At 41.4% G+C, this 25,125-nt stretch overlaps 1 protein-coding gene across 1 annotated transcript in view; it reads left to right on the forward strand.

The window, feature by feature from the left end:
• The first annotated feature begins 4,364 nt into the window (after positions 1–4,364).
• LOC311304714 (uncharacterized protein) overlaps positions 4,365–25,125 on the forward strand; it is a 39,490-nt gene continuing 18,729 nt past the window's right edge. The window contains exons 1-16 of the mRNA XM_084431904.1: positions 4,365–5,059; positions 5,155–5,301; positions 5,542–5,688; positions 7,596–7,742; positions 7,838–7,984; positions 8,493–8,639; positions 12,030–12,176; positions 12,583–12,729; positions 12,898–13,044; positions 13,499–13,645; positions 13,810–13,956; positions 18,899–19,045; positions 19,214–19,360; positions 24,012–24,158; positions 24,308–24,454; positions 24,907–25,053. Coding sequence (XP_084288030.1) covers positions 4,999–5,059; positions 5,155–5,301; positions 5,542–5,688; positions 7,596–7,742; positions 7,838–7,984; positions 8,493–8,639; positions 12,030–12,176; positions 12,583–12,729; positions 12,898–13,044; positions 13,499–13,645; positions 13,810–13,956; positions 18,899–19,045; positions 19,214–19,360; positions 24,012–24,158; positions 24,308–24,454; positions 24,907–25,053 — 2,266 coding nt within the window. The 5' untranslated portion in view covers positions 4,365–4,998. The remainder of the gene's footprint in view (positions 5,060–5,154; positions 5,302–5,541; positions 5,689–7,595; positions 7,743–7,837; positions 7,985–8,492; positions 8,640–12,029; positions 12,177–12,582; positions 12,730–12,897; positions 13,045–13,498; positions 13,646–13,809; positions 13,957–18,898; positions 19,046–19,213; positions 19,361–24,011; positions 24,159–24,307; positions 24,455–24,906; positions 25,054–25,125) is intronic.

The following is a 25,125-nucleotide window of genomic DNA, read 5'->3' on the forward strand; positions in this document are numbered from 1 at the left end:
CGAGTGTCATCCATTATTGTCGTCTTTTCAGGTGCACTCTGAAGACCACCGCCTGTGATACCACGTGCTTTTGTTTATGATTGTCAGCATGATGTTCTTATGCCTATATATATATATATATATATATATATATATATTTATATTTATATTTATATATATACAATAAGAAGAAGAATTATACATATATATATATATATATATATATACACATAATTAAATTAAACTGGCAGTATAAATTGTTTAGACTTGTTGTAGTTCGGGCAAAAAGTTTGTTTTTGGACATTTGTTTTCTTTTTAAATTGCTGAAGGTCATTTGATTGACTGTTTAAAACACAATAGATATCATCAATGCGCTTTTGGGGTAAAACTGCTGTGTATTTTGGCCATGATCAATACATTGTCACTTTAATTCAGTGTGAGCGGCGCAGCAAAAATAGACTCGCCGCCGAAACGATCGCGGCACTGCTGCTCCTGCTACACGTTGCCGCGCCGCCTCTGCGTGCAGTTTGAATGCTCTAATGATTAGAGCATTCAATTTTTTCCGGCGGCCATGTCAACAGATTAGAGTCTAATCTGTTTACATGGCTGCCGGAAAAAATATGCTCTGCTAACGCGTGCTGTGTGAAACCGGCATCAGAGTTGACAGCCATGCTTTCCCGGGCGGCTCAGGGGTGCAGCATGACGCGTAAATTGCCTTGCCCGCCCCCGTGCCTTTTTCCCAGATGTGCGTGAAGAACTTTGGCAGTATGGAGGCATGTTGGCGCCAATATGGCAAGCCAAAAATGCCTTAATCTGCAGAAAAACCTTTTCCTCTCTCACTACCCTCGGTGGTGGGGTGGCAGTGCTACAGGCAGGCCGCCTCTACCCTGCATGTGATGGCCACCCTGAAACTATGGAAGGCAAAAACACTCATAATGCAGGAGGGTAGTTCTGAGCTGGGGTTGAGCTGCGCATATTGACTGAGATTTAGTCACAGTGTTGGCCCTCGGCCAGACGATGTCCACTCTGGTGGTCCAGAAGCGCCCCCTGGCTAAACCTTGCAGAGCTGCGAGATATCGCCAAAGTGTGCTTTCTCGATGCTCTCATCTCACAAGGTGGTCTTTTCGGCGACACTGTTGAGGACTGGGCCCAGCAGTTTTCCACAGTTCAGAAGCAGGCTGAGGCAAAACAAGAGCGTGCCCCGTTGTGCTACAAGAGCACTTGTGGGCTGCCCCTCAGCCTGCTCGTCGTGAAGGACGTCGTTTCCCTGCAAAAAAAGAAAAAAAGGGGACTCCGCCACAGCCAGCTTTACTGTGACGTTGAGCTTTGCAGGAAGACAACACTACTGCCCTACAAAGGCAAAAGACCTAAACTCGCTAGAGTGTGGAACTGAGAAAAATGACTTTAAAGATTTTTAGTTGTCCCGCCAAATTAATTATAGGTAGGACACTGGAAATCTGGCAAATAGATGCTTAAGTAATGAAAATTATATACATAAAAAAATCTTGAGCTTAAACTTGACTTTTGACCACTATTTTAAAGTTACTGTACTCTGCCTTTGTATTGTCAGCAAAAAGTGAGAAGTCATGCCAAGGCAAAAGGCAGTAACTTCCACATGATCAATATTTGGTTGCTGATCACCATTAACAAAATCATTATAGTAACACCTGTATAAAATCTAGTGATCATGGCATTTATTTTGTATGATTTACAATTATTTATAGCCATCTACTTATTGCTATCCTGTGCTTTGGTTGCATTCTGATGGCATTATTAATACATTTGACATGACAAAATACCTCCATAGATATATTAGTCCAGCGTTGGCTCGACCGTGTTTAGGGCGGGGCTGAAGAGGCCGGCGAAGTTTTGGCACTCTGCCAGCTAGATGCATGAGTGTTTCAACCAGGTCAATTACCCGAACTGAGTGAGGCGGGGATTTAATTCTTGGTTGTATTCATCTGATACAGCAATGTGTAACGTTTTTCTGTTAACTCTGCATAATCCTTCGCGATAGATATCGCACGTTTGTCGATGGAGCAGTTTCAAACCATAGCCTACTAAATATTCTGACCGCATTTGTGCAGGACAAAGCTCTGAGGACATCAGAAGTTAGAGTGAATGATGGCAGCTGTACAAAGTACACAGGCTACACTATAATTTTAATTTTAAAGGACAGTAAAACAAAGGCAGATAATCGTACAATCTGGTAGGTAGCATTATTTGATAGAACACCGGCACAGTAACTTCATATTGACGCGCGGCTGAACAAAGGCAGAGTACCGTAACTCAATTTGAGCGTTCCAAAACAAAGCCAAAGAACTGGTGTTACGGTGTTCTGCCTTGGTTTCTCACGGGCTTTTGGAAGTTACTGTTAAGACAACTCATTATTTTCTCGAAAAAACAACGGAATTGATTCAAGATACTCATCCACATGATAAAGGAGGTCTTGAATGTGCCAAAAATATAAATAACTCATTTTCGAAAAACGAAGTTACGGTCTTTTGCCTTTGCACGGCAGACTACCCGTCTCAGAGGTGATTTTTCACTGACCTCTCAGCGGTTGAGATGGGTAGTCTGCCGTGCAAAGGCAAAAGACTGTAACTTCGTTTTTGGTCGAAAATCAAAAATCAAGAGATTTGAATCAATTCCGTTGTTTTTTCGAGAAAATAATGAGTTGTCTTAACAGTTACTTGGACAGGGATTAAGCTACTCTTTCCCCGGAGGAGGGGCAGGCGGAGAATTATTTTTATTTTTTTACAAAAAAAATGTATGTTCCGCCACTGGCCCAACACCCAGCGGTACCCACACCTTCAATAAAAGAGCAGTTTCTGAAATCTCTGGGTGCCACAAGGGTGGAAATGACAGCATGCGCTGCCATGCCTCACCGCTCTCGTTCCTCTCTCCCCAAGAGGACCTGAATGGCAGCTTGCAACGCTATGCCTTGCAGCTCTCGTTTCCCTCTTTGCAAGAAGGCGAGGTTGACAGTGTGCACCGTTACGAAACCTCGCCACTCTTATCCCCTCTTCAGTCACCAGCGGACAGCAGCATGCGGTTTGAGAACGCAGTTCAGCTTTCTCACGCATTCTCTGTCCAACCGTGGAGCCAGGTGAGTGTTGCACCGCACACCCAGACCCAGCCTCTTGAGTCAGGTACCTGCCCTCCACCTTGCTGCCCGCCGCGGGTACGTCTGTGGTTCCATTGGTCCCGCTGGTGCGGTCTCTGGGGGCCTGGCTGGCGCTTCCCAGACCGTCCCACTGGCTCATCCGCACTATCAGACTTGGCTATGCGATTCAGTTCGCCCGGCACCAAGTTCAAGGGCATCCGGTTCACCTCTGTGCTGGCCAGTGGTGCTCCTGTCTTATGGGCAGAGATCGAGATCCCACTGGTGATTAGTTTCTTTCGAAGTAAATTGGTCTCTCTGCGAAGATTTCTGTCAGGTCTCTCTGACGAACATCTCTGTTACATTAAGTTTTCAATTGTCACTTTAATATTTTTTTCCATAGATATAAATGAATGTCTGGACAGTCTATCTGTATGTGGTCCAGATTCCAACTGTACAAATTTTATTGGAGGTTACAATTGCTCATGTGTGGATGGATTCACTGCAACAAATTCAAGTCTTTCCATCAGCATCAATAACACATGTAGAGGTACATTCTATTTTCAGATCTGTCTATACTAAGCGGAAGTCCACTAAAGGCAAGTTGATTTGAGAATCCATGTGCAGCTTTTATTACCAAAACTTATTTTTTTTAACAAAAAATAAACAGTGACTTGAATTTAATTTGATTTAATTTGAACAGAAACATAAAACTCACCAAACAGCAGTAACAAAACATCAAAGCTACACAGGGAACAATGGGACTATTTATACAGAGAGACTAATGACTAACAAGAAACACCTGAGAACAATCAAACAATGAACTAATGAGAACACCAGACACATGACTAGAACAACCAATCAGATCATGACATAATAGGTTTATTCGACATCGGCTGCGGCTGCTGTAACCGATTGGCGAGAGTTGTCCTCCCCTGGTAAGTGGGGAGGACACTTTCTGCTTCCCGTAGTGACGGTCACGCTGTGGTTGCATACTTTATGACAGCTGAAGTGAAATAAATGCAATATTTGTCAAATACACAGACGTTTCCGATACTTTTCTATTTAATACTTTATGTACTGCGTACAAGAATAAAGTTCAACATAAGCAAACTATTTAAATACCAATGAAGTTTGGTCTACGTTTTTTATCAGTTTTATTTTGATTAACATGACAATATAACATCGCGACTACATGAAAAGTGCTGTTATAAAAAAACAGATTTGTGAACCATTAGGACCGTTGTCATGCGGTGAATCCGGCCAATTGTGAAACAGCTGTGTCGTCATCAGAGCTTGTGCAGCCGCTCTTAAGAAGTCATCCAGGCTGCTCTCGAATCGCTCTTGCGGTACTTTGATGGCATACGTCACAATCACGTGGAGTCGGAGCTGTCTCAAATCGGATAAGATTTCTAACTGGCATGCACTGCTTCAAGTCAGCCACCGATCGGTCTGCGCAGAGCTGAATGAAGTCGAACAAGCCTACTGACAAGGGAAGCGCATGACAAACAGGAAGCTGACAGTGAGAATTACAAGATAAAAGACATGAAATTAAACTTGAACCAAAACCAAATGTAACAACTAACTGTTTGTATTAAATGGGTAGTTCTATTCTTGACTTTTCATGCTGAAGTCCACTTTATGACAGCTACAGTACTTGAAACACCTGTTCATCATACAACACCATAATGTTCTGAGGATTCATTTTTAGAGATCATTTTGTAAATGTGGCATTAGATTAAAAAGATAAGAACTCAAGGAATGATTTATTCTTTACATATGAATGAGTGACACATATAGTTCTTTTTCTCACATTTTCTTTAACTAAAGATGTGGATGAATGTGTTGAGAGATCAGAGGTCTGTGGTCCAAACTCAATCTGCAACAACACTGTTGGGAGTTACAATTGCTCGTGCATGAGTGGATATAATGTAACAGACCCAAACCTCCCTATAAACAGCAGTAACCCATGCAGAGGTATGATTGGCAACTGAAGCTCTGAACATCTAATATTTGCAGTGCCTAAATCTTTTGTCACATGAAACCTTTCCCTTTACCAATTATTGTTTCAGATATTTATGAATGTCTTGACTCAGTATCAGTGTGTGGGCCGAACTCTCACTGTTACAATTACAACGGAAGCTTCTCATGCTTTTGTTGGGAAGGATATAACGTCTCAGATGGGAATAAGGCAATTACCAAAAGTAACCCATGCATCGGTAAGTTTGCTCTGTCATATTCTCTGTCATGGTTTTTGAGGTATTTTTTATTGGAAACTGCTCAAAAATATGTAATCTTAAGATTGCTACATAATTTCAAATATGTCTTTTATCAAGTATGTCAATAATCATTGTTTGTTTATATATATTTTTAATTTTCCGTAAATAAAAGATGCATACTCAAACCTCTTTGTGAATTATTCTGTTTTCAATTGTCACTTTAATGTTTTTTTTTCATAGATATAAATGAATGTCTGGACAGTTTATCTGTATGTGGTCCAGATTCCAACTGTACAAATGTTATTGGAGGTTACAATTGCTCATGTGTGGATGGATTCACTGCAACAAATTCAAGTCTTTCTATCAGCATCAATAACACATGTAGAGGTAAATTCCATTTTCAGATCTAATGTCACAGAAGTCCACTGAAGGCAAGTTGAATTGAGAACCCATGTGCATCTTTTATTAACAAAACTTGAACAAAATAAACAATGACATGGACTTGGACAAAGAGCAGTAACAAAACAGCATCTAAGCTAGATAGGGAACAATGAGAACATGAGGGTTATTTATACAGAGAGACTAATGACTTACAAGGAACACCTGAGAACAATAAAAAAAATGAACCAGTGGGGACACAGGACACATGACCAGAACAACCAATCAGAACCTGACACAATGACAAGGGAAGCACATGACAAACAGGAAGCATGACAGTGAGAATTACAAGATAAAAGACATGAAAACATAAACTTTAACCAAAACCAAATGTGACAAATAACCAGTGGTGGACAGTAACGAAGTAAATGTAATTCGTTACTGTACTTAAGTAGCTTTTTTGCGTATCTGTACTTTACTGAAGTATTTAAATTTGGGAAGACTTTTACTTTAACTCCACTACATTTCAAAGTCAAATATCTTACTTTTTACTCTACTACATTTTCAAAATCAGTCGTTCCTTTTTATTTATGAGTGGATAAAAACTTAACTGGTCAAACAAGCCACCAATCACAGTAGCCTACAACGTGCGCGCTTTGTTTTGAACTTGCCTTGGCGGTATCTACTAAGCGCGAACCAGAGCCGTTAAATATGAGAGTTGCGACCATAGACAGTATATAAGAGGTTGTATATACTGAGGTTGTATATATAAGAGGTCGACTTGAACCGGCGCTGCACAGACCGATCAGTTTATGACATCAAAGTAAAGAGCGAAATCGCTGTCTACTCTCTAATCGCTCTCGCGGTATTTTAATGTCATTCACCGATTGGTCTGTGCAGTGTGCAGCGCCGGTTCAAGTCGAACAAGCCTACTGTGATCTCGCCACCGCGCAGTCACGTGATTCGTGTAGCTCTCAATAATTCCAAACAAATCGCGTTGCCAATGATTTTAAGCGGGGCAGAGAGCAGCAGCTATTATTGCAGCAATTATCGGTAAATATTTACGCATAATGGACATTGCTTATTACGTTGACACTAAAATTACTTGCATATAATAGCATTTTTTTCTGGGGAGTAGCAGAAACACTGCATTAATACGTTTTGGTGTTTATATATGTATGTGTGTGTGTGTGTGTGTGTATATATATATATATATATATATATATATATATATATATATATATATATATATTTAATGGCATTGTGCAGGTTTATGTGAATGTATCATAACATTAGGATGTTTATAATTATGACCATAGATGCTCGTGAAAAATATATACAGTAACTGTAAATGTATTATACCTTATGAGAACAGTCCCCTTCCGTCCAAAACTAAACACACAAAAATGTATTCAATTCAAATATATATATATATATATATATATATATAGACTAATTAATGTCATTTTATTAATAGATTGATGTGCCAAGAGTGACATTAGAGTCTTCACGTAGACTGAGTTAAACAAGAGTCTTGTGACAAAAATTATAATAGGACATTAGCCATAAAAAAATTTCGATTGCAAGTAAAGAGTATCTTTACTTTAACTCAAGTACATGGTATGTGTACTTCGTCCACCACTGCAAATAACTGTCTGTATTAAACGGGTAGTTCTAGTCTTGACTTCTTATTGGTCAATACAGTGTTCAGTCATGCTGAAATACACTTTATAGTAACAGCCACTTGAAACACCTATGCATCATACAACACCATAACATTTTGGTGATTCATTTTTAGAGATAATTTTGTAAATGTGGCATTAGATTGTTAAGATAGGAACTCAAAGAATGATTTAATATTTACATATGAATGAGTGACACAAATAGTTATTTTCTCATATTTTCGTTTCCTAAAGATGTGAATGAATGTGTTGAGAGATCAGAGGTCTGTGGTCCAAACTCAATCTGCAACAACACTGTTGGGAGTCACAATTGCTCGTGTATGAGTGGATATAATGTAACAGACCCAAACCTCCCTATAAACAGCAATAACATATGCAAAGGTATGATTGACAGCTGAAGCTCTGAACAGCTAATATTTGCAGCGCCTAAATCTTCCGTCACATGAAACCTTTCCCTGTACCAATTATTTTTTCAGATATTTATGAATGTCTTGACTCAGTATCAGTGTGTGGGCCATACTCTCACTGTTACAATTACAATGGAAGCTTCTCATGCTTTTGTTGGGAAGGATATAACGTCTCAGATGGGAATAAGGCGATTACCAAAAGTAACCCATGCATCGGTGAGTTTGCTCTGTCATATTCTCTCTCATGGTTTTCGAGGTATTGTTTATTGGAAACTGTTCAAAACGATGTCATATTTCGATTGCTACATAATTTCAAATATGTCTTTATCAAGTATGTCAATAATCATTGTTTGTTTATATTTTATTTTAGGGGAAAAAATAATAATTCTCCTAAAAAAACATTATACATACTCAAGCCTCTGTGATAATTTATTTTATTTTATTTTATTTATTTATTTATTTGTGCACATGCAGTTTGGACTTATTTGTTTAGTGCTTAAATAAAAATTGTATCCAGCATTTATTCTTTGGGAGATAAGTTTCCATTTGCTCTGGCCTTTTGTGCTGTAAATATTCCAAGTTCTGCCTTCTTGATTTATATTTTCCTTTTATATAGACAGATGCATGCCATGAGATGATAAATGTTTTTCATGTCTTTGTGTTTGTGTTAAAGAAAACTGTTTTCAATTGTCACTTTAATGTTTGTTTTTTGTTTTTTTCATAGATATAAATGAATGTCTGGACAGTTTATCTGTATGTGGTCCAGATTCCAACTGTACAAATGTTATTGGAGGTTACAATTGCTCATGTGTGGATGGATTCACTGCAACAAATTCAAGTCTTTCCATCAGCATCAATAACACATGTAGAGGTAAATTCCATTTTCAGATCTTTGTATTCCATTGTCACGGAAATCCAGTTGAATTGAGAACCCATCTGCATCTTTTATTAACGAAACTTGAACAAAATAAACAATGACTTGAGCTTGATTTAACTTGAACATGAACAGAAACATAAAACTCGCCAAACAGCAGTAACAAAACAACATCAACCCAATTCGCCTACTTATACTACGCCCTAAAAGTATGTACTTGTTTCTGAAGAAAAAGTACATACTTTTGAGTGTGTAGAAAAAGAGTAGACAAGCTTTGAGACTCAGTGCCGTCGCTGGTGGGGTGCGAGGCCCTGTGCGAACATGAAATGCGACGCCCTGCTCTTTGATGTGTATGCTCAATTGCGCATGAATTACTGTCACACAGACGTAGCTGTTCTAATTCTTTTGCATGCATAATCTTGCTGCAATACGTTTTTATCAAGTAGAATAATACAGCATAATCATGCACATAGTCTCAGCTATGACTTTTTGCTATTTATTTCAGAGGGGAAAAAAATCAACTGTGCAACCAGTGGCTTTACATCAAGTCAGCTCGAGAATTTCATCGAGAATCCGCATATTTAACTCAACGTGTATCTTAATGGTCCAGTGGTAGAACTTTCGCCAAGCGTGTCAGAGGTTCTGGGTTCGAATCCGCTCTCGTATGGTTTTATTTTTCTCGTATAACATTAGTTTTTTTTTTTCTCATCAAAACCGATTATGTTAATCAGTGGTTGTATATCAAGCAGGGACACATTTGTGTGCATTATGTTAGAGTATCCACAACGGATTGAAGCACGCGTCCAAATGAAGACAGTGCGGCGTGTGCGCAATTAAGCCACACGAGAAAACACTGTATCCGCGCCACTGATCGCAGCGGCAACGAGCACTTTGATCACTTGATTTAAAAAACACATTTCAGCGCTAGATCTTCTCTTAATTTAAAAAAAAACGAACGAAATGAATGCTCTGCCAGTTAACTGGATATGTTTTATTTATTTGTAGAATTGTTACATTCGTGCCGCGAGATGTTTTAAAAAGTGGTAAAAAAAAACACAGCAGGATTGCGAGGCCCCCTATTGGCGCGAGGCCCTGTGCGGTTGCACAGTTCACACAGTCTATGCGACGGCTCTGTTGAGACTTACTATCACGTCATACAATTGCATCTTTTTAATGGTTGCTCGCTGTTGCATCCTGTCACCGTAAACTGGCCTGTCAGTCATCTTGCCACTGTTAAAATCCTCCTCATTTAAGGCGAGACACTACAGGTGAATAGGGTAAAATTTTAAAATAATAGATATCACCATGAAACTTCCTCAGTTCATTACTTACACAAGTTCATAAAAAAAATGTTTTACAAGTTTTTGAAATTTGTATGTTTAATTATGCAAATTAGGTATTATCTCATTAAATATGTGCAATTTTGCATATTTTTTCAGTAGATATATCTGAAAATATGATAAAGCCAGAAGCAAAATTATTTTTTCATTTTGATTACACACAAGATGGAAAAAGATGTTCAGAGGGATTTCAGGATATATGCTTTCATTAACTAGGAAATCAAAATATACTGTCCATAGCCTTAAAATATCGATTTTCACCATTTTTTTTTTAATTAAAATGTCACATAAATCAGGCCAGTAATGATTTATTAACAAATCCCTCTGAACAGATCTTCAGAATACTGCTAAGTGTATAACTGGAAAGTTTGGTGTACACAGGTGCTACATAGGCTGAGATGTTTCTACTGGAGAATGACAAAAAACGCAAAAAAATAATTTTGCGAAAATGGCAGTTAAAGATTTAATAGTTCTAAATGAGATTTCGTCGTTAGCTTTAAATCCCCCTTTGGACATTCACGATTGGTTACTGATAGAAAGGAAATGCCCATATTTGGTTTACATAGCGTTGTGCGGGAGACTCAGAGCTTTACAACGATCCCGGACATGACAGACTTCAGTGAACAGACGGAGCTCGGCATGTCGCGTTGGAATACTAACTTCCTGGTAAATTCGGGAGAAACTTACTGCCGCAAGTAAACAAAATGTAATAAAATAAACATCGTAATGTATATTTTCAGCGTTTTCTTTATAGCAGCTTGAAAGAATACATATTGAAGGAGTAAACTCGGCCAAAATCTCAAAACTGACCACTGCATGAAAAATCGATGTTTTTGCCTGCCGTGTCTCGCCTTAATTGAATTCCCTACCGTATCGGAGACAAATGTAGAAGCACGTTAATCTACAGTATTTGGTCTTTCATGCGTACACTCTTCTTGGGCCCTATCTTGCACCCAGCGCAATTGACTTTGTACACCGACGCATGTATCATTCCTATTTTGCACCCGCGCACAGCAGACTTTTCCCTCCACAGACGCACGTCGGTAAATTAGCAAATGAACATGTGCTCCCGGGGGCGATTCAGCGCAAAGAGGAGGCGTGTTCCAGCGCAAACGTTCCCTGGTGCCACTTTGCAGGTTTAGAAAACAATTCCGCCACTGACCAGGAAAAACCTAGTATAAAGTCAGTGGCGCGTTGCGCATGTTATTCAGATGCTATTTTAAGGGCGCATGCTTGGCCATAATCAATGTAGCGTGTGCAAAATGCGCATGCACTTTGCTTATCTCATCTACACACAGACGCAGCAGTTCTCATTTTTAGAAAACCATACATTATTACAAGGAAAAATATTAACACACGAGGGAAATCATTGTTGTGTCCATGAAGATGTGAAAAAATAGGCATAAATCTAGCTTACACATTTACCCACATTATTATACGCATGTTTAACCGAAGCTAATTTGGGTGTGTTTCTCCCATCCCCAATGTCACTTCTCTGTCTTTTTTACGGCCCTGACGAGAACATCGGTCTCCTCGGCTGTGAACCGCTTCTGGCGTATGTCTGGCAAATCCGTCGTTATAATAGCAATCCACCATGGAACAAGCACGCCTGCTCTTAAAGGGAATGCGAGATGTCGCTTTGATTGGTTTATTTCACGTTACGCCCAAACCATACCTATGAGTAATGTAGCTACTTCAGACCAACCCATTTTAGATTTGCATCGGGCGCAAGAGTCATTTATCCCGCCGGTATAATAGCAACAGCGCCCAAGACCCGCCCACAAAGTTACTTGCGTTTCGCGCTTGATACTTGCATTTCAGATCGTTAAAATAAGGCCCTAGATGTTTTTGTGCACCATTAGTCCAATCAATATTACTAAAATAAATATCAAATATGTTTTTAATAGTAACATTATGATTTTTTTATGTTTCCTACTTTAGATAAAATATTTTAAATGGAATATTAGATTGTAAGGTTAGGCAATTAATGAGTGACCTAAAGAGGAAACTGTTGTTTTTTTTTGCCTGCAATTTTCTTTTAATATAGATGTGGATGAATGCTTTGAGAGATCAGAGGTCTGTGGTCCAAACTCAATCTGCAACAACACTGTTGGGAGTCACAATTGCTCGTGCAAAAGTGGATATAATGTAACAGACCCAAACCTCCCTATAAACAGCAGTAACCCATGCAAAGGTATGATTGACAGATGAAGCACTTAGTGCTAATAAATTCATGTACTGGGAGGCTAATGTGTTAATGTGTGTTAACAGTAACATTGCCAATGTCTATGTATTCTAAAACAAAATCTGAGATGTTGCTTAAAACTGTGAATGTTTTATTGTGGAGGTGTGTTGTGTGAAGATTCACAAAAACACTCAGAGTTCCCCACATTTCCCCAATAATTATTTTCATCTCAGTGCATGTTATTGTTTTCATAACGCAGGAGTTATGCAAGTGTTTTAGACATACAGAAGACAGAATTCTTTTACAATTCTTTCTCAGTTCTTCTTAACACTGTATAGATACAGATGTCTTTCATGTTTTAGGTATTTATTTCTGTGTGTTATACAATACATTTGTTTTGTTTTTTCCACTCTAGATATAGATGAATGTCGGTTCAGTCCGTCTGTATGTGGTCCACATTCCAACTGCACAAATGAAATAGGAAGTTACAATTGCTCATGTTTGGATGGATTCACTGTAACAAACTCAAATCTCACCATCAGCATCAATAACACATGTAGAGGTACAGTTTAGATTTGTGTTTAGTCTAACCTTGAAAAATAATTTAAAATGTATACATATAATATTTACATAGAATTTTGTAAATTAAGCAGTGTATTGTAAAGATGACAAGGAATGAGCTTAAACTGACCAAAACTGTTCTTTATCCCATAACTTCCTTTTAATAAAGATGTGGATGAATGTGTTGAGAGATCAGAGGTCTGCGGTCCAAACTCAATCTGCAACAACACTGTTGGGAGTCACAATTGCTCGTGCAAGAGTGGATATAATGTAACAGACCCAAACCTCCCTATAAACAGCAGTAACCCATGCAAAGGTATGATTGACAGCTGAAGCACTTAGTTCTAAGTTCATGACAAAGAAAATGAGTACTGTGAGGCTAATAACTTTTTTTATTATTATTGTTTTGTTTCTCTTTTTTACAAATGAAGTGTTAACAGTAACATTGCCAATGTCTATGTATTCTAAAACACAAATCTGAGATGTTGCTTAAAACTATGAATGCTTTATTGTGGAGGTGTGTTGTGTGAAGATTTACAAAAACACTCAGAGTTCCCCACATTTCCCCAATAACTATTTTCATCTCAGTGTATGTTATTATTTTCATCAAGAATGAGTTATGCAAGTGTTTTAGACATACAGAAGCCAGAATTCTTTCACAGTTCTTTCTCAGTTCTTGTTAACATTGTATAGATACAGATGTCTTTCATGTTTTAGGTATTTATATCTGTGTGTTATACAATACATTTGTTTTGTTTTTTCCACTCTAGATATAGATGAATGTCGGTTCAGTCCGTCTGTATGTGGTCCAGATTCCAACTGCACAAATGAAATAGGAAGTTACAATTGCTCATGTTTGGATGGATTCACTGTAACAAACTCAAATCTCACCATCAGCATCAATAACACATGTAGAGGTACAGTTTAGATTTGTGTTTAGTCTAACCTTGAATAATAATTTAAAATGTATACATAATATTTACATAGAATTTTGTAAATTAAGCAGTGTATTGTAAAGATGACAAGGAATGAGATTAAACTGACCCAAACTGTTCTTTATCCTATAACTTCCTTAATAAAGATGTGGATGAATGTGTTGAGAGATCAGAGGTCTGTGGTCCAAACTCAATCTGCAACAACACTGTTGGGAGTCACAATTGCTCGTGCAAGAGTGGATATAATGTAACCGACCCAAATCTCCCTATAAACAGCAGTAACCCATGCAAAGGTATGATTGACAGCTGAAGCACTTAGTTCTAATAAATTCATGACAAAGAAAATGAGTGCTGTGAGGCTAATAACTTTTTTATTATTATTGTTTTGTTTCTCTTTTTTACAAATGAAGTGTTAACAGTAACATTGCCAATGTCTATGTATTCTAAAACACAAATCTGAGATGTTGCTACTATGAATGTTTTATTGTGGAGGTGTGTTGTTTGAAGATTTACAAAAACACTCAGAGTTCCCCACATTTCCCCAATAACGTACTAGGTTACTTACGTAACCTCGGTTCCCTTAGAGATAAGGGAATGAGTAGCAGCGCTTGGCGCCCTGCCAGACTCGAGCGCCAATTTAAATGCATCAGGAGAGTAAATTCGGAGAAAACTCGCCATATGACAGGTCTATTTGACTGAAGCGAAGCACCCGATATGGGCGAATAGCACGGCAAGGCAATGCAGTACTCGTTCCCTTATCTCTAAGGGAACCGAGGTTATGTAAGTAACCTAGTACGTTCCCTTACGAGAACGTTCTCTCGTACTGCGTTGTAAACACTGTAGGAACCCAATTTAAAACGCTGTGCTATTTGCCTCTGACCATTCTGAGAATCCAGGGAGCCCCGGGACTGTAACAGAGCAGTCTGAATATCACAGACCAGAATGTCAGGTCTAAGATGATATGTAAACATGTAGTGAAGCGCAAAGGCCACTCAGAATATGCATAGGGCTGGGTCAAAAGAGCCAGGGACCTAGAATATCATTCCCACGTAAACAGTGAAGTCACAGCAAGTGTCTGAGTTATACACTGGCCTGGGTCATAGAGCCAGGGCCTAGATGGAGAGAACTCGTGCCTGCAGAGCAGGGACCTCAAGATTATAAAACCTTACAAATGTGGACGGAGCGGACCAGCCGGCCGCCGCACAAATGTCTTCGATAGGGACTCCACTGGACCATGCCCAAGAGGAAGCCATGCCTCTTGTGGAGTGAGCTCTTAAACCTATGGGACACGAAAGGCCCAGAGAGGTGTACGCTAGAGCAATAGCATCCACTATCCATCTAGATAGCGTGAGTTTCGTGGCCGGTAACCCTTTGGTGCGGCCTCCGAAACAGACGAAGAGCTGTTCCGACTGTCTGAAAGAGGCCGAACGCTCCAAATATATTCTCAGAGCTCTGACGGGGCAGAGCGTGAGAGCATCACTATCTTCTCCCGAGACTGGGAGGGCTGATAGAGAAATAACCTGGGCTCTGAACGGTGTTGAGAGCACCTTAGGTACATATCCGTGTCTTGGCCTAAGGAAGACTTTAGAGTCGTTAGGTCCAAACTCAAGACAGGAAGGGCTCGTGGAGAGCGCTTGTAAGTCGCCTACTCTCTTAACTGACGCCAGTGCTAACAGCAGAGCGGTTTTAAGAGAGAGAGGTCTTAAATCAGCCGACTGAAGTGGCTCGAAAAGGGGGTCCTTTAAGAGCCCGTAGAACCAGAGAAAGGTCCCAAGCCGGCACTGAAGGTGGTTGAGGCGGGTTAAGCCTTCTGGCTCCTTTAAGGAAGTGAACTACAAGGTCGCTCTGCCTAAGGAAGAGCCATCCACCTGGACATGGAAGGCTGCGATAGCTGCCACATACACTTTGAGCATGGAGGGGGAGCATCCCGTGTCCAGCAGCTCCGGGAGAAAGGAAAGCACCGTTGGTACTTCGCAAATGTGTGGGTCGAGGTCCCGAGCTAAACACCAGCTGGAGAACGCTGACCATTTAAATTGGTAGAAGCGCCTCGTAGAAGGGGCTCTAGCCTCCATAATAGTATTCAGGATGCCTTCCGGAAGGTCCTGGGGTACCCGTTGAGTGGCCACACATGGAGGGCCCACAAGTCGGGACGGGGGTGCCAGATAGTCCTGTTCGCCTGCGCAAGGAGGTCGCTCCTTAGCTGGATTGGCCACGGAGCTATCACTGACAGCTGCATTAACTCTGGGAACCAAGTCTGAGTTCGCCAGAGGGGGGCTACAAAGAGTACTGCACAATTCGTGTTCCTGATCCGTTCGATGACCTGAGGGAGCATCGAGACCGGGGGAAACGCATAGAGGGGGAGGCTGGGCCACTCGTGAGCCAGCGCATCCCTGCTCTTCGAGAAAAAGATTGGGCAGTGACAGTTGTCTTGTGAGGCGAAGAGATCTACCTCTGCCTTGCCGAAGACCTCCCATAACAGGAGAACCGTCTGGGGATGGAGTGACCATTCTTCTGGGGGAACATTGCCCTGAGAAAGCATGTCTGCTCCTACATTCATCGTGCCTGGCACTTGAGCTGCCCTGAGCGAGTGCAGGTTTGTTTGAGCCCATAGAAGTAGCTGTGTGGCTATGGCTAACAGGTTTGGGGACCTGAGGCCGCCCTGGCGATTTATGTAAGATACCACTGACATGTTGTCCGTGCGGACCAAGACATGGTGTCCCACCAGATATGGGAGGAAGGTTTTTAGGGCTAGAAAAACCGCTCTCATCTCGAGGCAGTTGATGTGAAGGCGTTGCTCTGCCCTCATACAGGGCTCCCCAACCGGAGTTGGAAGCATCTGTTGAAATGACCCTCCTCTCTGAGACCAAGCCCATACTCACACCCTGCTGGTACCAGCCGGTGTTTTTCCAGGGGCTTTGATACAGCGCTGATCCACCCTGATATTCATAAGGCCCGAGCGCCATGCATGGGATGGTACTTGAGGTGCTAGCCATAGCTGAAGAGGACGCATACGCAGTAGGCCTAGTTGGAGGATTGATGATGCTGAAGCCATAAGGCCCAAGATCCTCTGAAACGTTCGGAGGGGTACATAGGTGCCCTCTTTGAACGACGCGGCGAGCTGCTGAATTGACAGAGCCCGGACCGTTGTGGGCCATGCTCTCATAAGTACGGAGTCGAAAACCGTTCCCAGGAACGTGATATGTTGGCTGGGGGACAGTATACTCTTGGCAAGATTTACCCTGAGCCCTAGACATTCCAGATGGCTGAGGAGCCAGGCTTTGTGAGTATGGGACTCCGCCTCTGACTGAGTCAGTATGAGCCAGTCGTCGACGTAGTTCAGAATGCGCATTCCCTGTTGTCTTAGGGGAGAGAGAGCCGCATCCATGCATTTCGTGAAAGTACGAGGCGTTAGCGCCAGTCCAAATTATTAGGACTGTGTACTGATATGTCTGCCCCTCGAAGGCGAATCTCAAGAATGGCCTGTGGTGGGGGTTCACTTGGATGTGAAAGTACACGTCTTTTAGATCCACTGAGAAGAACCAGTCTCCTGGCCAAATTGCGCTAGGATGTGTCATTGGTTGTAAGCATTCTGATTGGCCGTCTCATGAAGGCCTTGTTCAGATGTCTGAGATCTAAAAAAAGATCTAAAATGGGCCTCAAGCCGTCGTCTTTCTTCGGAACGAGAAAATAACGGCTGTAAAACCCAGACTCGCTTTGAGACTTGGGAACTAACTCGATAGCCCCTTTCGCCAGCAGACATGAAACTTCGGTGCGGAGGACATGAGCTGTTGTGCTCCTTACTGAAATTTGGATAACAGCGCGTAAGATCATATCTGACGGTGGAACGCCCAGACTCGGGGGCCCGAACCGACTGGGGAAAAAATTGAGACTGTGGAAACAGTGTTTGTGTCTAGGGGTGCATACATCACAGTAGGCACACGCGCTACATTTATTAAACTTCCAGCCTGAGTCAGGGGAATATTGAAACTGTGGGAACAGTGCCTGTGTGTGGGGGTGCGCACTTTTTAGTGGGCATGTAACCTACAAAATAGAAATGTGCGAGAAATGGAGGTTGGTCCTGCCTCGGCGGGACTAAAACACTCTATTTCCGCCTTTCGCCGATGAGTGACACAGATATGAAACTCACTCAGTGTCCGTTCTAGGTCATGCAGAAAGACCCAGCGCGAGAAATGACGCGGAGAAGCTCGGCGTAAAAGTTCGCTCAGGTGTCGGTTTCGTTCAGATACTGGTGTGGGCGAGGCATGCGGGGAGGGACCCGGTGTGCACGCGCTAGATCACCGCGCTCGTGGGTCCTCTGCTCGTGCCGCTTCTTCCTTCGGGGCTCGAGGGGAGCCGAAGACGGAAGGTGGGCGGGCTCGCTCTCTGACGTAGCGAGAGCGAGTCTGGATAGGAGCATTGCGACAGAATACTGTCACAGGAAAGGCAGCCGCCTTTAGTGAGCGCTGCCTCGGCGTTGGTCCAGCCTCGGCGGGACTAAAAGGCCGAGACAAACAACGCACAGGGTGTCTGTAAGACACAGGGGAGCGCATTTGCAACAACGCGCTCTGCTCTTTTAGAAATGGAAGCGTTTATAAAGGATATTCGCCAGATGCCGCAGGGAAACGTTCAGCTGGGCGAGGCCTGCCAAGGCGCTGAAGCTGTTCGGCGGTGCTTTTCGACGGCGAGAGAGGTTTCTGAATCCAGAGAAGTCAGCGACGAGGTGAGTCTCAGAGCTGAAGGAGAATAGATCTGTCATATGGTGAGTTTTCTCTGAATTTATACTCTCCTGACGCGTCCAAATTGGCGCGCTCGAGTCTGGCAGGGCGCCAAGCGCTCCTATTGGATTGCGTGCTCCTGCTCACTCGCCATAGGTTTATGCAGTTGCCGCAGCACAGCCAATCAGCTCGCTTCGCGGGCTATGATGCTCTCGCTGTGCAGTTGCAATGCGTTTTAAAATAAAGGCTTCAATATTCTCGAGAAAAGGAGTTTTCCCAGAGCGTTTGCAACGCAGTACGAGAGAACGTTCTCGTAAGGGAACTATTTTCATCTCAGTGCATGTTATTGTTTTCATCACGCAGGAGTTATGCAAGTGTTTTAGACATACAGAAGCCAGGATTCTTTCACAATTCTTTCTCAGTTCTTGTTAACCTTGTATAGAATACAGATGTCTTTCATGTTTTTGGTATTTATATCTGTATGTTATATATTAAATTTGTTTTGTTTTTTCCACTCTAGATATAGATGAATGTGAGTTCAGTCCGTCTGTATGTGGTCCACATTCCAACTGTACAAATGAAATAGGAAGTTACAATTGCTCATGTTTGGATGGATTCACTGTAACAAACTCAAATCTCACCATCAGCATCAATAACACATGTAGAGGTACAGTTTAGATTTGTGTTTAGTCTAACCTTGAATAATAATTTAAAATGTATACATATAATATTTACATAGAATTTTGTAAATTAAGCAGTGTATTGTAAAGATGACAAGGAATGAGATTAAACTGACCCAAACTGTTCTTTATCCCATAACTTCCTTTTAATAAAGATGTAGATGAATGTTTCGAGGGATCAGAGGTCTGTGGTCCAAACTCAATCTGCAACAACACTGTTGGGAGTCACAACTGCTCGTGCAAGAGTGGATATAATGTAACCGATCCAAACCTCCCTATAAACAGCAGTAACCCATGCAAAGGTATGATTGACAGCTGAAGCACTTAGTGCTAATATATTCATGACAAAGAAAATGAGTACTTTGAGGCTAATAACTTTTTTATTATTATTGTTTTGTTTCTCTTTTTTACAAATGAAGTGTTAACAGTAACATTGCCAATGTCTATTTATTCTAAAACAAAATCTGAGATTTTGCTACTATGAATGTTTTATTGTGGAGGTGTGTTGTGTGAAGATTTACAAAAACACTCTAACAATAACTATTTTCATCTCAGTGTATGTTATTATTTTCATCAAGCATGAGTTATGCAAGTGTTTTAGACATACAGAAGCCAGAATTCTTTCACAATTCTTTCTCAGTTCTTGTTAACAATGTATAGATACAGATGTCTTTCATGTTCCCTTTCGAACGGTCACTTCGTATTGCGTAGCTATACGCAGTGGGGGGAAACTCCTTTTCCTCGATTTACTGAAGCCTATAATGTAAAACGCATTTTGCAGCTGCACAGCTAGCACAGTGAGTTTCTAAATGCCTCGCTCCTCTTGTGCCACGTGCGGATGGATGCATCTGCACGAGGCCTACGGGCTTATTACATCATGCGCTCGCGGCTAGCTCTCCTTTGGGATGGCAAACCGCCTCTCGCGCTCCCCCCGTTTCTTCCCTCGTCGAGCCTCGACGGAAGAAGCGTGCGAGTAGATGTTCGCGCGGCTAGCTCTCTTTACGACACAAGAGAGCTACCCCGCCCTCTGTTTTGCACGTCTCACAGAAGCGCGTTTCCTCTGAAAATGCTCTCTCTTGCGCTTGCCCGCTTCCTTCCCTCATTGAGCAGCGACGGAAGAAGCGCGCGGTCAGATGTGCGGATCGGCTTATTACATCAAGCGCTCGCGGCTAGCTCTCCTTTGGGACGGCAAACCGCCTCTCGCGCTCCCCCCGTTTCTTCCCTCGCGAGTCTCGACGGGAGAAGCGCGCGGGTAGATGTTCGCGCGGCTAGCTCTCTTTATGACACGAGAGCTACCCCGCCCTCTGTTTTGCACGTCACACAGAAGCGCGTTTTCTCTGAAAATGTTCTCTCATGCGCTTGCCCGCTTCCTTCCCTCATTAAGCAGCGACGGAAGAAGCGCGCAATCAGATGTGCACGCGGCTATCTCTCTTTACGACACAAGAGAGCTCGCTCCCTTACATTCTGTTCATCACGCAGAACCTTCTCCGTGATTCAGACACAACAGCGCGGTTTTCATGCCTGGAATCAACCACGCTGAAACTGTTCTCTCTCACTGCAAGAACAAGCCGCCATTATAAGTACTATAAGAGTTCTTCTCTGTCAATCCCCCCTGTCAGTGGTGGATTCTGAGACTCTCGCGCCAGAGACCCAAGTTCGAATCTCGGCTGCACTGAATCTTTTCACCAAAGCGAACGAGTTCACGCCGGCCCCGCCCCCACGTGACTCACCCTCTGTGGCAACGTCCAGGAAAGGGGTTGGTCAGGCTCAACGTTTGACCCCGCCCCCCATCTAAACCCAGCACAAGTGCAATTGGACAAAGCATGGCCAGCTAGTCATGTTAAATCACGATTCTAACAGAGCTATAGCTGCAGTCTAGGGGCCCGTTAAACCGTGCACCGCTGCAAACTATCGCTGTTCTCACAGCAGCTCAAACAGAGTGAGAAATAAATGTTCCCCCACAGCCCCCGCTCACAGGTGGCTGGGAACGTTCTCAAATCAGTCATTAGGCCCGTTACAAGCGCGCGCCACTCATGCCGCACACTATCACTGCAGTCAGTGCGCCCGCTATGAAGCGTGCGCCACCACAGATAGTCACTGCTCAAAATCCCATGACACTTCTCACAGCTCCCTGTCTAACTCAGGCGGCTGGAGATTTTATTATTTGTCAAGAGGCCCGCTACAAACAAATGCCGTTCTCATGGCGACCCACGTAAAGCACAAAAAGAGTATGTTTCACAATCACAACACACAGGTTCACGGTCCCCCTTCACTAGGCGGGCCCCTCCCAATTGTTACACTCACTTTTCCACAGACAAAAGCCTGTACAGTCAGTCCAACACTCAGTATGTGCACAAATCACAATGTAAGGGTATCAGGTCCCCCTGTGTTAGGCGGCCCATCCCAAACTGTGTGTCAAACCCTAGCCACACGGGTGTTGGCCTGGCAAGCCATCCCTGATGTGTTGAGTTGGGTCATAAACACAATAAAGCGAGGATACTCGCTCCAATTCGCTCGCAGACCCCCAAAGTCAGGCGGTTGTACGGCAGAGTACGGTCTTTTTGGGAACAGTTGTCGACTCTATAACGAGTGCGCTCTCTGTGCGAACGCTAGCAGCCTCATTCAAGGCGGGCGAGCGCGCACCTCTAAAGAAATTTCTAATTTCTTGGTCTCATGGCAGCAGCATCGTCAGAACTCCGTATGGGATTACTGCGCATGCGCCCGCTGCAGCCTTATTGAAAGGATAGCCCCTTGAGATGTAACATCTCATTTTCAAGAGGGTCCTAAGAACATGAGCAAAATATACAGCACAAATAATAATAATAATACAACACCAAACAAAACAACTTTACAAAAACAAAACTACAAAAAACAAAACAAAATAAATGCTCAACCTGCTTCCCGCACCAACAAATCAGTTGGGATACAGAATCCCAACATCATACATTATCAACATAGAACCAAATAGTAACAGAAAATCATCAAATTTATCTCAAGAAAAAAAAAATATCAAAAATCAAAAACATGAACAAGTTATTTTAAGATAAGAAAATAAAGATAACCTAAAGCGATAAAGGGAAGTAATAGATTTCAAAGAAACAGAAAGATTATTCCAGTCAGAAGGGGCTTTATACTGAAATGACCTACGTCCGGCTACACTGAAAATTCTAGGAACAAGAAAAAAAGGATATTGAGTATGCCTAAGTGAGTAAGATGATCTATATGGAATCAAGATTTCATTCAAATAAAAAGGACAAACAAAATAAACACATTTAAAAATAAACAGAAACCAATGGAATTGTCTTCTAGATTTAAGATGCAACCAATTAAGCAATTCATACATATGACAATGATGAGTGCGATATGAACACCTTAACACAAATCTGCACAAAGAATTGTAAACGACATTAAGAGGCTTAAGATGAATATCGTGTGTCTTTTGATAAACAATATCACCATAATCAATAAGAGGTAATATTAACTGAGAAACAATTCTTTTCCTATCCTGAAATGTAAAACAATTAATTGAACGATAAAGTGAACGTAGGCAATAATGTGTTCTATTAACAATAGAATCTATATGGGGCTTAAAAGAAAGTTCAGAGTCAATCCAGAGGCCAAGATATTTAAATGAATCAACATTCTGAAGAGATAAGCCATCATCAAAAATAATATTCAAATCAAAAGTGTTGAAATGACAACGACGCGTCCCAAAAATCTTGCAACAAGATTTCCTCTTATTTAACATAAGCATATTGTTATGACACCATTTTTGAACCAAATTAAAATCGGATTGTAAAGAGTTCTGAATTTGAAACAGATCAGAGTTAGTGGTGTAAATTACAGTGTCATCAGCATAAAGATGCACAGAACAATTTAAGCATAACTGAGGTAAATCATTAATAAAGATAGAGAAAAGCAATGGTCCAAGAGTAGAACCTTGTGGAACACCTTTTTCAACAATTACATAATCTGACTGATAACCCTGGAAAACAACACATTGACGTCTATTATGAAGATAAGCATTAAACCAAAGGAGAGCATTTCTATCTAAACCAATAGAGTAAAAATTTTCAAGAAGAAGATAATGTTTGACCATATCAAAAGCCTTAGAAAAAATCAATGAAAATAGCACCTGTTGCTTGGCCTTTGTCAAAGGATGAGAACACATCATTTGTGAATTTTAAAAGAGCAGTTGTAGTAGAAAAATTAGGCCTATACTGATAGACCCGACAGTGTCTGGTCCTATTAGTATATTATGTTGGTTAAGTTACTGACATATATATATATATATATATATATATATATATATATATATATATATATATATATTACTAGACCCGACGGTGTCCGGTCTGTTCATTATATATACTTGGGTTCTGGCTTGTTTCTGTGAGCTCAGGGGTCCTGAGCTGCAGAAGGCAACCAGTTACTTATAGTGCGGCGTTTTGCATGGCGTCCCCACTGCGTATAGCTACGCAATACGAAGTGACCGTTCGAAAGGGAAGTACTCGGTTACTATCATAACCTCAATTCCCTGAGAGTAGGGAACGAGTATTGCATAGCCGGCCGCACTATAGTAACCTGGGAAGTTGTCGCTTCAGTCGTTTAAACCTGCTAAAATGGCGTTTTTCGGGGACTAATATGGGCTAAGGCCACGCCCCCTTGGCGGGCTCCCTGGCCCCTTGGCGCCCGCGCCATTGGATGTGCAGTTGCCACAGCACAGCCAATGAGTGAGCCAGACACTCACTGTGCTAGCTGTGCAGCTGCAAAATGCGTTTTACATTATAGGCTTCAATAAATCGAGGAAAAGGAGTTTCCCCCCACTGCGTATAGCTACACAATACTCGTTCCCTACTCTCAGGGATCTGAGGTTACAATAGTAACCGAGTAGTTTTAGGTATTTATTTCTGTTTGTTATACAATACATTTGTTTTGTTTTTTCCACTCTAGATATAGATGAATGTCGGTTTAGTCCGTCTGTATGTGGTCCACATTCCAACTGCACAAATGAAATAGGAAGTTACAATTGCTCATGTTTAGATGGATTCACTGCAACAAACTCAAATCTCACCATCAGCATCAATAACACATGTAGAGGTACAGTTTAGAGTTGTGTTTAGTCTAACCTTGAATAATAATTTAAAATGTATACATATAATATTTACATAGTGTATTGTAAAGATGATTAGGAATGAGATTAAACTGACCCAAACTGTTCTTTTTCCCATAACTTCCTTTTAATAAAGATGTGGATGAATGTTTTGAGGGATCAGAGGTCTGTGGTCCAAATTCAATCTGCAACAACACTGTTGGGAGTCACAATTGCTCGTGCAAGAGTGGATATAATGTAACCGACCCAAACCTCCCTATAAACAGCAGTAACCCATGCAAAGGTATGATTGACAGCTGAAGCACTTAGTGCTAATAAATTCATGACAAAGAAAATGAGTACTGTGAGGCTAATAACTTTTTTATTATTATTGTTTTGTTTCTCTTTTTTACAAATGAAGTGTTAACAGTAACATTGCCAATGTCTATGTATTCTAAAACAAAATCTGAGATGTTGCTTAAAACTGTGAATGTTTTATTGTGGTGTGTTGTGTGAAGATTTACAAAAACACTCAGAGTTCCCCACATTTCCCCAATAATTATTTTCATCTCAGTGCATGTTATTGTTTTCATAACGCAGGAGTTATCCAAGTGTTTTAGACATACAGAAGCCAGAATTCTTTTACAATTCTTTCTCAGTTCTTCTTAACACTGTATAGATACAGATGTCTTTCATGTTTTAGGTATTTATTTCTGTGTGTTATACAATACATTTGTTTTGTTTTTTCCACTCTAGATATAGATGAATGTCGGTTCAGTCCGTCTGTATGTGGTCCACATTCCAACTGCACAAATGAAATAGGAAGTTACAATTGCTCATGTTTGGATGGATTCACTGTAACAAACTCAAATCTCACCATCAGCATCAATAACACATGTAGAGGTACAGTTTAGATTTGTGTTTAGTCTAACCTTGAAAAATAATTTAAAATGTATACATATAATATTACATAGA

This window comes from Rutilus rutilus (genome assembly GCF_951802725.1).
Source record: "Rutilus rutilus genome assembly, chromosome: 15".
Taxonomy (NCBI): domain Eukaryota; kingdom Metazoa; phylum Chordata; class Actinopteri; order Cypriniformes; family Leuciscidae; genus Rutilus; species Rutilus rutilus.